This window comes from Ictidomys tridecemlineatus, chromosome 11, assembly GCF_052094955.1.
Source record: "Ictidomys tridecemlineatus isolate mIctTri1 chromosome 11, mIctTri1.hap1, whole genome shotgun sequence".
In the NCBI taxonomy this organism is placed as follows: Eukaryota; Metazoa; Chordata; class Mammalia; order Rodentia; family Sciuridae; genus Ictidomys; species Ictidomys tridecemlineatus.
In genome coordinates, this window is record NC_135487.1 from 113,518,668 (window position 1) to 113,532,960 (window position 14,293).

Here is a 14,293-nt window from a genome sequence, read left to right on the forward strand (position 1 = left end):
CAAAAATTCTCTATAGGTTTAATGCAATGCCAATCAAAATCCCAACAGAATTTCTTGTAGAGATAGATAAAGCAATCATGAAATTCATATGGAAAAATAAAAGACCCAGAATAGCAAAAACAACTCTAAGCAGGAAGTGTGAATCAGGCGGTATAGCAATACCAGACCTCAAACTATACTACAGAGCAATACTAACAAAAACAGCATGGTACTGGTATCAAAACAGGAGGGTGGACCAATGGTACAGAATAGAGGACACAGAAACCAATCCACAAAACTACAACTTTCTTATATTTGATAAAGGGGTTAAAAGCATGCAATGGAGAAAGGATAAAATCGTCAATAAATGGTGCTGGGAAAACTGGAAATCCATATGCAACAAAATAAAACTGAATCCCTTTCTCTTGCCATGCACAAAAGTTAACTCAAAATGGATCAAGGAGCTTGATATCAAATCAGAGACACGGTGTCTGATACAAGAAAAAGTTGGCTATGATCTACATACTGGGGGGTCGGGCTCCAAATTCCTCAATAGGACACCCATAGCACAAGAGTTAATAACTAGAATCAACAAATGGGACTTACTCAAACTAAAAAGTTTTTTCTCAGCAAAAGAAACAATAAGAGAAGTAAATAGGAAGCCTACATCCTGGGAACAAATCTTTACTCCTCACACTTCAGATAGAGCCCTAATATCCAAAGAACTCAAAAAATTAAACAATAAGAAAACGATAACCCAATCAACAAATGGGCCAAGGACCTGAACAGACACTTCTCAGAGGAGGACATACAATCAATTAACAAGTACATGAAAAATGCTCACCATCTCTAGCAGTCAGAGAAATGCAAATCAAAACCACCCTAAGATACCATCTCACTCCAGTAAGATTGGCAGCCATTCTGAAATCAAACAACAAGTGCTGGCGAGGATGTGGGGAAAAGGGTACACTTGTTCATTGTTGGTGGGACTGCAAATTGGTGCAGCCAATTTGGAAAGCAGTATGGAGATTTCTTGGAAAGCTGGGAATGGAACCACCATTTGACCCAGCTATTCCCCTTCTCGGTCTATTCCCTAAAGACCTAAAAAGAGCATGCTACAGGGACACTGCTACATCGATGTTCATAGCAGCACAATTCACAATAGCAAGACTCTGGAACCAACCTAGATGCCCTTCAATAGATAAATGGATTTAAAAAAAATGTGGCATTTATACACAATGGAGTATTACTCTGCATTAAAAAAATGACAAAATCATAGAATTTGCTGGGAAATGGATGGCATCAGAGCAGATTATGCTAAGTGAGGCTAGCCAATCCCTATAAAACAAATGCCAAATGTTTTCTTTGATATAAGGAGAGTAACTAAGAACAGAGTTGGGAGGAAGAGCATGAGAAGATTATTAACATTAAACAGCAGGTAGGAAGAGCATGAGAAGAAGATTAAATTAAACAGGGATGAGAGGTGGGAGGGCAAGGGAGAGAAAAGGGAAATTGCATGGAAATGGAAGGAGACCCTCATTGTTATACAAAATTACATATAAAAGGAAGTGAGGGGAAAGGGAAAAAAACAAGGGGGAGAAACTAATTACAGTAGATGGGGTAGAGAGAGAGAAGATGGGAGGAGAGGGGAGGGGAGGGGGGATAGTAGAGGATAGAAAAGGCAACAGAACACAACAGACACTAGTATGACAATATGTAAAAAAGTGAATGTGTAACTGATGTGATTCTGCAATCTGTATACAGGGTAAAAATGAGAGTTCATAATCCACTTGAATCAAATGTATGAAATATAATATGTCAAGAACTATGTAATGTTTTGAACAACTAATAATAAAAATTTTTTAAAAAAGTAAATTTTTCAAAACATCCACATGGGTGGCCATTACTCCCTAGCAGACTTAAATCCAGCTATTTGGAAATCATATTTCTGTTTTTTTTTAATAGTCACTTATAATAGATATCCCTAATGCTACACACAGTATCTGGAAAATAGCTGGTATTGGACCAATGAGGAGACTCTAGAGCCAACTACTTTGGGTTCAAATCTTGACTCTGCACTTACTAGGGATGTAATACTACCTTACAAGACTCTCTCTCTTTATCTATCCCATCTGTAAAATGTGGATAATGATATTCCCCATCTCATTTTGGAGAATTAAGAGTAAATAGATGTAAAAGTATTTATAACAATACTCTGAATATAATAAGTGTCAATTATTATTCTAATAAGGAAGTATGTTTTCAAGATGAACAAGAAGCTGTCCATGTTCTTTGTGTACTTGTCTTTTACTGGGGAAGGTCAGAGAGAATAATAATAATACAAAGCTAAAGCCACAAATGTCAAATGAGAGGTAAAAAGTACTATGAGAATTCTGAGAAAAGATCATTTGAAGACAAGAAGACAAAGAAAGTTCTGGTGGAAGATATAATGTACTTGTACTGTGTTCTGTAAGCATTTTAGATAGCAGGATGACACCACCTTCTGGAAAAAAAAGAAGGTATCTTAGTTTCTAGGTTGTCTGAAAAGTAAACACCAAGACAGAAGTAGACATGCAAGAAATTTATTGGGGGAGTATGTGGGGAAGATAAAGGGAGAAAAGCTTGAGAAGGCGGAGAATCGTCAGACTACAATACAGTTCCACCAACTATAAAGGAAAAGGAAAAGGAGGAGGGGGAGGGGGAGGGGGAGAAGATTGAGTAGGTAGTCTCTCAAAACTTCCACACAGTTCTAAGATAATCTTCACCAGATCAGGGGAGAATCCTCCAGCCACAGTTGCCCTTAAGAGGCATCTAGATTTCACAGAAATAAGCAGCACTGATATTCAAGGCCATGGCTGAGAGTGGTCCAACACTCAGCTCTGGCTCAAAATTGGTAGATCTACAGAGCAGCAGTTAGACCATCAGTCAATCATACTCCACACAACAGGAGCAATAGCAACAGATTCTCACAGCTCCTGCAACGGGGCACAAGCAATGTCACTAGTATCTTGTGTGTCCTTGAAAGTGTGGCTGAGGTTCAATAAACATATACCCTCACTTAAAATCAAACATAAGGTAATATCAATAGGCTCCTTAACTTCATGAAAACAGATTTAAAAAAAATAAACCACAACTCTAATAGAAAAATCAAAGTACATGTTTATTGTTAATTACAACTATTTTAAAAATAGAGTTCAATATCTTCCAGATGTGGTTTTAACTTGTAAAACAATATAAAAGACACAAAAGGGTTATAAAACATCTCTTTTCTAAGACTCAAAGCTAAAACCATGAACTGAGAATTCAGAAATAACTCAGGAAAAAAGAATCTATAAGGTAAAATCTTTTAAAGATAATTTCTATGAAGTTCTATTTTAAATTTCATCAGATTCTCAATTGCTAAGTTTTGATAGTAGATTCTGGATCTCTTTTTACCTAAAAAAGCTATCCGATCCTACAAATTCAGGAGACTGTAACTAGGCAAAATTACCCAAAACCAGACATACTACTGAAAGTACATTCACAATCAGATATTTAATGACACATTTCTTTTATGACTAATATTAACTGATTGCTTGTAGGTAGCACTTTGACTAAATGAGAGCATGAAAAGACATTCTGCACGGGTATAAAGTGGTAAATAAATATAAGCAATCATGTACATTGTACATGGGGTTATGTCACATGAAAGGCAGTGTGAAGAAAATCAAAATGACCCTTAAACACCAGAGTCACACTGAGTAGGGATGTAATCCCACAATAAGAGGCCTGGAAAAAAGAAGACCTCAGAGGGCACAGCAGAGTTCCACCTCATGCCTACCCTGGTGCACGTGGTCACTGAGTGGAAGAGCAGACAACATGTCATCTGCTCTACTTAACTCATCTCATTCTACAGACCTTCCCTCTTCTAGCTAAATACATTTGTGAAACTACTCACAAAAAGAACAGAGTAAAAGGTGGATGGCAATCCTTTCCAGTTATTGCAAGCAAAACATCTGAACTCAGGCATTTATCATAGGTTCACCGTTTTTTGTGTCAGAAATCTAGACAACCTCAAGCCCTAAAAGCAGGGATTTTGTGTTTATATGACATGCGTGTGTTTTTTATAATTATATATGAGGTACCCCCCAAAAGCTCATGTGTGAGACAGCGTAAGAACTGTTTGGAGGTGGGAAAGTTGGATTGAGAGTTGAGATAGATTAACTGTGTGATAACTGTAGTCAGGTGGAGAATGGCAGGAGATGGTTCATGGAGACATGCCTGAAGGGTGTATATTTTGTCCTTGATGAGCAAAGTTCTTTCTGATTCCTGATGACCATGTCCTGAGCTTCCCTCCCCCATGCCCTTCTGCCATGATGTTCTGCCTCATTTGGAGCTCAGAGCAGTACAGTCAGCTGTCTATGGACTGAGATCTCTGAAACCATGAGCCCCAAATAAACTTTTCCTCTTATAATTGTTTCTGTCAGGTTTTTGGTCACAGCAGTGGAAAAGCTGACCAAAACAGTGTCCAAAGTTCATTTTACATCCTAGAGGTTATAAATATAAAATATTAGTAACTGGTGAAAAATTAGCAAAGGGAGCATTATGACAAAATCACTTTGCTTCAAACAAGGTCAGCTAAGAAATGCCATACTAGTATTACATGAAGAACCTCCCAGGTTTTTTCTGGTTGTTGAACATCCATGTGACATTAATGAATTTTCAAATATCTGACTACCTGCTAGAACTGCCGTGGGCACAGAGAAGCCAAAGAACACAAAAACAAAGAAGGAGTCTTATTATCTTCTATGCTCAAGTTAAATATTAAAATCTTCCTGGAAAAATAGAAAGACCAGGAAGAGAGCTATAAATGTCATAGCAACATTTTAGGGAGTCATGCAAAAACTGTAAGGTTTGTTTATATATTAGCATTTATATTTTCTGTTGTGCAAACATTATTTTGAATCAGATAACAAGCTGAAGCACACTATTGGCTTTACAAACACATGAATCCCAGCTCTGCCACTTACAAGCCAAGAGGTGACAGACAAGTAGTTAACCTCACCACAATTCAGTTTCCTCTTCTATATGTTACGAGTAGAAATCTTACCTTGATCAGTTTGTGGGAAGAGTCAACAAGATCTTAACAATAAACAATGCATCATAGTTTTCTATCTCTCCTTGAGCTTCAACTCTTATGTACCACAACCTCTGTTTAAAACATGCTACTGGATCTCACATTTTCTCAAACTCAAAACGTAGAACATCAAATTCATCTTGCCCCACCACAAGACAGGATTCTCTCCCAACTTTTCTGACTCTGTCTAGGACACTCCCATTATTCCAAATACCCACCACTAATTATCAAATTGTAAAGAGATGTTTATTTTTAGTCAGACTACAGTGAAAAGGTAGTCTCAATCCTTGCTGCTGGCAGGGCCACTGGAACAACATTTAGGAAATTACTGTGAAACAAGTCCTAAACATGTTCAAGCCAGCATTTTTACTGCAATGAAATTTATTCTAAGGGAATAACATAAAATGTAGAAAATGCTGCTTCATAAGATGATTAAAGAGGTATTTATTTGTATGAGAGGAATGAGGAAAGAAGAGGAAAAGGAAAGAAAAACACAACACAATATAACTCTCCAGAAAATGCTAAGATGAATTATAGTACGTGGTGTCAACAAATGTTTGATTTAAAAATGAAAGGAACAAAACAGAGAATATGCTAATAAGTTTTAAAAGTTATAAGTGAACTTGACCCAAATTAAAGCATAGACGCATAAGAGGAAATAAACCATAGTTATATTTTGCTTTGTCAGCATATAGAACATTTGTGAGAGACTTTTCTCACTGGTTCTGAATCTGTGGTCCAAACCCTGATCCCTTGATTTGACCTGACTATGACAGCTTCTTATCCCAAATATCTTCATATTAATTACTCCTGGGTCAGCTTTTTCAACCCTCATTTTCATTATTACAGTTAAAAGAATCATAAATTTCTTCTCCGTAGTCTCTATAATCACACTCTTACTCTCCATTTACTGGACTGTGTCTTATTTTAGGCAATCCTCCATCAGTTTGCTCCATTACTGCCACAGTCCCCTCAAAACATGGCCCTGCCCCAAATGCCCTCCTAATTCATTCTTCCTACCCCTGCATTCAGAGAAGCAATTCTCAAGCCTTATCCATTGACCCTGTAGATACCCTCAGGGGAAGGGTCCTCAGGAGACAAAACTACCTCTCACCACTCTCCCACTGGATGAAGGCTGAGTTCAAGTTGGTTTCCTCACCCTCCTACCTCATTGACTTGTGTATTTCCACCATCAATTCTTCTATCTTCCCTTGGAACATCCCTCTCCTTCTACTTTCCCAATTTCTGAACCTAAAGTGTTTGATGTGTAGCCACTAGGCACATTTGGCCACAGAAAACTGGAAATGTGACTAATAAGAACTAATGCAATATACACTGGATTTCAAAGACAAGTATGGAAAAAAATGTGAAAACTATCACTAATATTTTACATTTATTACCTGCTGATAATACATATTAAATACATGAGGCTAAAATACATTGTCAAAAATTAATTTCACTTACTTCTTTTTACTTTTTAAATGTGGTTACTAGAAAATTTAAATAACACATATGGCTCATATTACATTTCTATTGGTAAGAGCTTGTCTAACGATTCTTCAGGGTCTAGCATGAATTAAACTTTCAAGATGCCCCAATTTTTATATCATTCTTTTTTTTTTTTTCAGTTGGAGATGAACACAATACCTTTATTGAAGATCAAACCCAGTGCCTCACAAGCGCTAGGCAAGTAAGTGCTCAACTGCCGAGCCTCAACCCCAGCCCTTTTTATGTCATTCTTAATGGTCTTTTTGTCTTCTGAAATCCTATAATGGAGTCTACCATGTAATAGATTATCTAATTACATAATGCACCATATGTTTACTATTATGTGATATTGACTCTTGCCTTTATCAATGCCTAACTCTAATTTGAGACTTACAGTGGGCACTCAACTTTCAATTAGACATGAAATTCTTGCTGGAGCAAAACAGTAATATACTTGATATTTTGGGGTTTGGGTTTGTTTGGTCATCTATTTTCCCAATGATGATTTCAACAGTGCAGGAAGAACTGGAAATCAGCTCTTTGTTCTTCCTCTAATATAATATATATAAACACATTTTAGTACATAGCTTAGCAGCTTGTAAGGCCTGCCTTGCCTCAGTGTTCCTTAAGTTAATAAATTATTAACTTTATTTTACATATTAAAATAAAATTAATAATTATTATTAGGCCAATATATAGTATCTAGCCAGGTCAAAGTATCTTAAGTAAATTTGAATTGAAGTCATTATCATGATATTAATACTGTACTCTCTACAGCTTATTTTCTATTTCTCAGCCAGATGTCTTAAACTCAGGTTACTTTTTATGAAGAGGGAATAAATCTATAACCATTATCAAAAAATAAGAAAGAAGAGTACAGAAACTACTACCAAAATACTTGTCCCATCCTATCAATGGTGAGAGAAAAGTAATGCAAGAAGGAGCTATTAAATATCTACTCCACTTAAGTCATTTATACATCATACTCACAATAACCCTTTACATGACAGACCTTACCATACTCATTTAGCAGAGTGAAGAAACTGAGATTCAAGGACAGCCTAAGTAATTAGCTCACAGACACAGATTGCAAACCCAGTCAATGGTATCATCCTTATAAATAACATCTTTAAATATGTGAAAAACAAGAGTGTTATATAAATTTATACATAAAAATCAATAGAAATTACCATTCATTTCTCTTTGGTTTCCTAAGTTTTGGCTTAATTCCTATCTTTCTATTGAAAAGGGCTTTTTTTTCTCTTTTAAAAAAATAATCAGCAACTGCATATGGTATACGATAAATAGGAAGTAATGCATTAATTCTTCTTTAAAATCCTTAAATCCCAGTTGTAAAACAAAAGTTTACACTAAACATCATGACTAGACCTCCTCAGACAAATTTTATAAAAATCCAATCCCTACAAAGATCATAATAACAAAGGAAACCCGGGCCATTCCACAAACAAATGTTATCAACAACAGAAAAACATACACCTAAGGAAATATCAAAGAATTTCTCCATGTTACAAAACTGCAGTCATACTGAGATCATTGAAATGATAAAAGGAGGTTCCTTAAAATAAGACATACAACTTAAAGACAAGCCATAAGTACATGGACTTGAAAAGTATCTAATTTATCAGAATGGTGACAATGTATGTGTATCTCTAAGAAACCAGTCTGATCTGGGTTTAATGTCTTTATAAAATGTAGCCCTTAATCTTGTAGACTTGGACAGAACCAAGGTTTAAATTTTCTAGTACAGAAAAAGTCCCAAAGTATCAAATGCTTTTAAAATACTGCTCAATTCTCCTTTATCAAAATGTCCCTGAAGTAGGTGTTAATCAGTCACTACCAAAAAAACAGGCACAAAGCAATCAGTGTGTGCATGGTATTTTATTACAGGAAGTAGAAAGTTCAGTTTACCAAGAACACCATATTTCACTTTCAAAAGTCTTGAAAACTAATCCCTGTAACAGTAACTAATTTACATTTCATTCCAAACTGAACAAATAAATGTAAACTTCAGGAATCTGAGATAGTGAATAACTTACTTGGTAAAATCAAGTATTGGGTTTTTGTTTGTGTTTTTTTCCTTAGTTGTAAGGTCATAGGGTATAAATGGAATTAGCAACTTTTAATATTATGAACGAGATCTTAATTTAAAATTCCCACATATAAAATGAATTCTTTTGTGTCATATTTTCTCAAGTGACAAATACGTTAAAACTAAGTGATTTTTACTTATTTTTAACACTAAAACACACCTAAAAGAAACATAAGGTGTCTTTTGCTCTAGGCCCCCAAATACACAGACAAGTCTGTCTATAGATGGGCATAGGTGTTTCTGTCCTAAACAAAAGTTAGACCAAGAGATTTTTAAAAAGAAAAGAAAAAGAAGAAAGAAAAGAAAACATAGCCAGCATTGATCACATGCAGCAGGTTACAGGAAGCTGGTGGACACTTTACATCCACAGTGCTGAGCTTCACCATAGGTCAATTTCAGACCCACCTGGGCTCTGCAGGGCCTCCACCCAACAGGCCAGCAAAGCAGAAGAAATCATAGGCTCATGGTTGTCATGCTGGTTAATAAAAAAGTAGCAGTCTCCCTGAATCCAAGAAAACCACCCCTCCCTCCAAATGGCATATCCTTCATAAGGATAACACAAAGAAACTGAAACAGCCAGACCCAAAATAAAAAATTAAAAGGGAGACATGGGAAGAGAGAGATGACAGTTAAATTTATGCTGATATTGCTTGGAATCAGTGTATTTGCTGCCTCAGACTGCAAAGTAAAAATAAATAAATAAAAGAGGGAGGAGTGAGAGAGATGACAGTTCAATTAAGTCTGTGCTGGGACCACTGGGTCTCATTATACCTAATGTCTCAGGCTCGAAAATTAAAACTTAAAAAGTAGAATGGATAGACGACAGTTCGGTGTGTGTGTGCATGTGTGTATGTATGTACCTACCACCTGGGGCTCAATTGATGTGCCGGGAAGTAGAGGGGATAGTCACCTCTGTGCCGGGCCTCGAGGTTACCCAGGAGGGCAGACGCGCAAGGAGAGCCTTGTGTCAATTTACACTCGAGGGCGACAAGGCAGGGTCCGCGGCCAGGCTATGGCTTTCGGGGAAACAATGCCTAGGGGGTCGCAGCCCGGATTAGACAAGGTCTGACGCCCACCTATCCCCGGCCCCCGACCCAGCATCCCTGTCCGTGACTCTACAGGGTCGGTGTCCGCGGGGTCTCTGGCCCGCCCGCAGACTACACCCTCTCAGGCAGGTGCCCCCGACCCCAGTGCCCGGAGGCCCAGCACGCCGGCGCGCGCCTCACCAAGCAGCGCCCGCAGGTGCTTCAGGCGAGTCAGCACGTCCTTCTTGGGGTCCAACACCTTCTGGGTGGACTTCTTCACATCCCCGTGGCTCCTTCGGGAGAACATCCTGCCGCGGGAAGCCTGGGCCCCGCCGGCGGGGCAGGAGCGCCTGTGCCACCCGAGTCACCGCATAGGATCGGGACCGGCGCGTGTCGCGCGGGCCACTCACCGCGGCGCTCCGGGCCATCACCGCCGCCACCTCTGCCTCAGCTTTGACTCCAGGAAGGAGGGGCCGGCCGGCCCGGTGAGGGGCGGGGGCAGGAAGGCGGTGTCGGTGCGGAACGAACAGCCCTGCCCCGCGGGAGGCGCTGGCCAGCTCCTCAGGTGCGACGCGCGCGCGCGAGTCTCGGACGCTCCTCGCAAGACAACCTCCCGCTCGCTCAGACCCTCGCGGTGACGCGCCTAGAGCCGGCGCGGCGAATCACAAAGAAGCGTGTTCCTCTCGCACGTTGTACTACAAGTCCCGGGAAGCACCGCGAAAAGGCCCTCCAATCAGGGTGGTGTGTCTTCAGCACACTGGGACTCAGTGGGCTACGAGCACGTGGTCCCGCCCGGGGTAGGCCGCAAAAGCTCCTGGGAAATGTAGTTCTCTAGGAGGCGAGGCTCTGCGACCTCCTTTAGAGCGTCTTAGAGGTGCTAAACACCATCTGCTTTCCCTTTGCTCTGGAAAGTCCCAGACTCCCGTACCTTCATACTCCCGGCTGCGTACACACACACACACACACACACACACACACACACACACACACACACACACACACAATCCTGTATGAAGGCTTTTAAAATACAAACTATTTTCAGGTTTGCTTCCGGATTTACGCTAGATCAGAGCTCCAATTACATACTAAAAGAAATGGGTTTGGCAGCAAGGAGGGGCATGCCTAGTCTCCTGTGAAGTGTTCAACCAGTCCCCTTGGTTCCAGGACCCAACCTCACTTGGAGTGTGGAGGTCTCTTGCTCAGAGGACGCTCAGGGTCTTGCCTCTTTCCTAGTAGGAAGTGAATGTTCCCGGTGTTGTGCAAAGCCTCATAAGCAATCCAGTAGCAGAACCAGAAATAGAACTTGAGGGACCTGACTCTCAGATGGAAGATGGGCAGGAGATTTCTTACAAGAGAACTGAAGGATTATTTACTGGCATGGGGATCCTCCGAGTTTTGACAGCATTTCAGCTTTTTCAAGCAAGAATTTAAGGCTACTGTTTAGAACCACGTGATTTCCATGCAAATTGGGACAACCAAACTGTTCTTTTCTCCTCCAGTTGAACCAGAGCTTAAGGAGAAGCCAGGGATTTTCATAGGCTTGTATCTCCATCTCTGAGCACAGAATTTGACCTCTACTGGCATTCAGTAAAGCTCATTAAATGAAATGGAATGAAAAGCTAACCTAGTCCTACATATTTCAAATACACATGCCAAAATCAAAATCTTATATTTGTTAAAAGTTTGTAAGATTAATGTTCTCTTTTCTGTCAAAGTTAAACCTGTCGTTTTGAGTTTCCTAGTATATAACAAAATGAGTTTGCTGTTGTAAAACAGAAATTTCATAATGTGTAGTTGGGTGGGGCTACTTTTAAGTTACAAAATGGTTAAAATGTAGCCATTTCCGTCCCCCAAACATATCTCCCTTTGTCCTCAGTCTTCCAATCATATTGACTATAGTGTAGTAGTGATCAAATCATAACTGTAGCCCTTCCCCCTGCCCTCTCCAATTCTAAATTAGTCAATTGGGTAATCTGTAACCCTGAACTACTCCTATCAGAGTAAAAGGCTGTGCTGCCTTAAGGATAAAAAGCTGGGCAGACTTCCTGCCCAGTGTACTTGCTTGTCAGATTTTTCTTGGTAGCACACCCTCCTGCAGAAGTAAAGTTTGCCTTACTGAGTGACTTTTGAGTATGTGTATGATTTCTTGTGGCACCCCAATATTTCTAACAAGTTCTCTATTTTTGGAATTGTCCAAATAGCATTGATAGAACAGGAACATATTAATAGAAAGGAATAGGGGGTTGAGATTGTGGTCAGTTGTAGAGCACCTGCTTAGCACATGGAAGGCGCTGGGTTCTATCCTCAGCCCCACATAAAAAAATTAAAAATAAATTAAATTCACGCTTATTTAAAAAAATACAAAGGAATATTGCTCAACAATAAAAAGGAACAGAATACTGATAAATGCAACAACATGGATGAATCTCATAGACCCAGAGATGGAATTTCCATGCTCAGGAAGATGGCAGGGCTGCCCTATCAGCCTGAGTCCCCAGATGACATCATAGAACAAAGCCACAAACTCTCCAAAATTTTGTTACAAGGGAGAGAAATTATGTTCACTCTTGAACCAAACAAGGACCTTTGTTACATCAGCTTAGCTTGTACCCTATTACAGACAGGAAACAGTGTTTACTGTCCCATTCCTTTGGAAGATAGTATCTTTCCTTATACTCACTGAAAAAAAAAATAAAATGACTTATCTTAAAGGATTCTTTTTTTTTTTTTTTTTTTTTAGAGAGAGAGAGGAGAGAGAAAGAGAAATTTTAATATTTATTTTATTTTTTTTTTAGTTTTTCGGCAGAAACAACATCTTTGTTTGTATGTGGTGCTGAGGATCGAACCCGGGCCACACGCATTCCAGGCGAGCGCGCTACTGCTTGAGCCATATCCCCAGCCGGGATTCTATTTTTCTATCACAAATCAAGCTGTCATTATCATCAAACATTTATTGAGTACCTACAAGGTGAAAGCATGAGTCTAAGCCTTGAGGATAAAAGATGTTTATGATACAACTCCCCTGATCTCCAAAGCTTCCAATCTATTTGAGGAGGCTAAGCAACTAGACAAAGGAAGGAATAAATGATAGTACAGTAAACATGTGACACCGTCAAAACTTGTTAGTGCCAGAAACAGGCGTCCCTGCATATAGATTCATCTCACCCATCATACTTACTAATGAAAATGTAGAACTCCAAATCTTCTCTTAAAAATTAAGAAACATGTACTATGCTGCTGATGATGATGATACTTTTTCACACACATATATATTGCATGTGTCTCTTTATTTTTTGTTTTCCTCTCAAAAATCATTCCTGCTGAATTATAAACTCTTTGAGGAAATCACCTACTTTGAAGGTAATTCTTTGTCTCTGGAGTTTCAGAGTATCAAGTATTTTGCAGACAATTAAGTGCTATTGAATAAATGACCCACTTTAATCAATAAATGAGGAAAACCAAGTCAAGGGTTTAAAACTTGCAATGCAAGTTAAAACTACCATGAAATACCATTAGAATCAGAAAAAAAAAAATCCCCACACATTTGGCAACACATTCAAGTGGTAAAGCTATAGAGAAACACAGCAGTTAGTATTGCCAAAAGGTCAGTCCTTGTCCCCGAAGCCAATCCAATAACAAGGACATGGTTTTGAGAAAAAGGAAAAAGAAGTTTTATTGCTTTTCTAGCAAAGGAGAAACACAGGGACCCCTGTCCCAGAGGCTGTGGTTCTGCTCATCAGCAGGAATAGGGGGCTTTTAAAGAGGTGATTCAGAGAAAATGAAATTAGGGAGGAATGATCAGGAAGGAGAAGATCAGGAAAAAGACTATCAGGGAGGAGAAAGTTAGGCAGGAGAAGGTCAGGGAGCAGAAGGTTGGGAAAAAGAAAAAAAAAAAAAAACATGTAAGTTTCAAAGCCACAAGGGATATAGTCAAGCATCAAGTGAACCCCTGTTACATTAGGACTGTAAAACAATACAACCCATATGGAGGGAAGTTTGGCAAAATTGCATTTTATTTGCCCTTTGACCCAGAAACTCTATTTCCAAGAATTGACCCTGAAGATAGATCTCCACAAATACAAAACCATTCGTGGAAGGTTATTCTTTCCAGCAATTTTTGTATAGTCAATTTAGTAGATTGAATAGTGCCCCCTCCACAAGAGATATGCCTATGTGCTAAACCCCAGAATGTATGAAACCTTATTTGGGGTGTGTGTGGGGGCATCTTTTCAAATGTAATTATATTAAGGATCTCAAGATAAGATAATCCTGGATTATTTGAATGAGCCTAATCAAGAGTCCATGGAAAAATAGAAAACAAAGAAACAAGAGAGAGGGTCATGTGAAGCCCAAAGCAGAGACTGGATTTATGCATCCACAAACCAAGAAACTCCTGGACCACCAACATCTTGTCTAGCTTGAAGAGTTCCTTATGACCAAATATGGGTTAATTTGATCATCAAAAAGAATAATACTGACTGATGATAAAACTCAAATAAATAAAAATTCAGGAATCTGTAATATCATTCAAAAGAACATATTGTCATTATAGTAGGCAGTGTTTCAGGCTGATTG

The 14,293-nt window shown here is 39.0% G+C and overlaps 1 protein-coding gene across 4 annotated transcripts in view; it reads right to left on the reverse strand.

The window, feature by feature from the left end:
• Positions 1-10,387, reverse strand: part of LOC144368310 (ral GTPase-activating protein subunit alpha-2-like) — a 76,350-nt gene extending 65,963 nt beyond the window's left edge. For 3 of the 4 annotated variants that reach the window (XR_013428115.1, XR_013428114.1, XM_078027122.1), the window contains exon 1: positions 9,920-10,387. Coding sequence is in view for 2 of the 4 variants with exons in the window: in XM_078027122.1 (XP_077883248.1) it covers positions 9,920-10,025 (106 nt within the window). In the remaining 2 variants the exon portion in view is untranslated. The remainder of the gene's footprint in view (positions 1-9,919) is intronic. The other variant, XM_078027123.1, reaches the window with a different exon arrangement.
• Between the last annotated feature and the right edge of the window lie 3,906 nt (positions 10,388-14,293).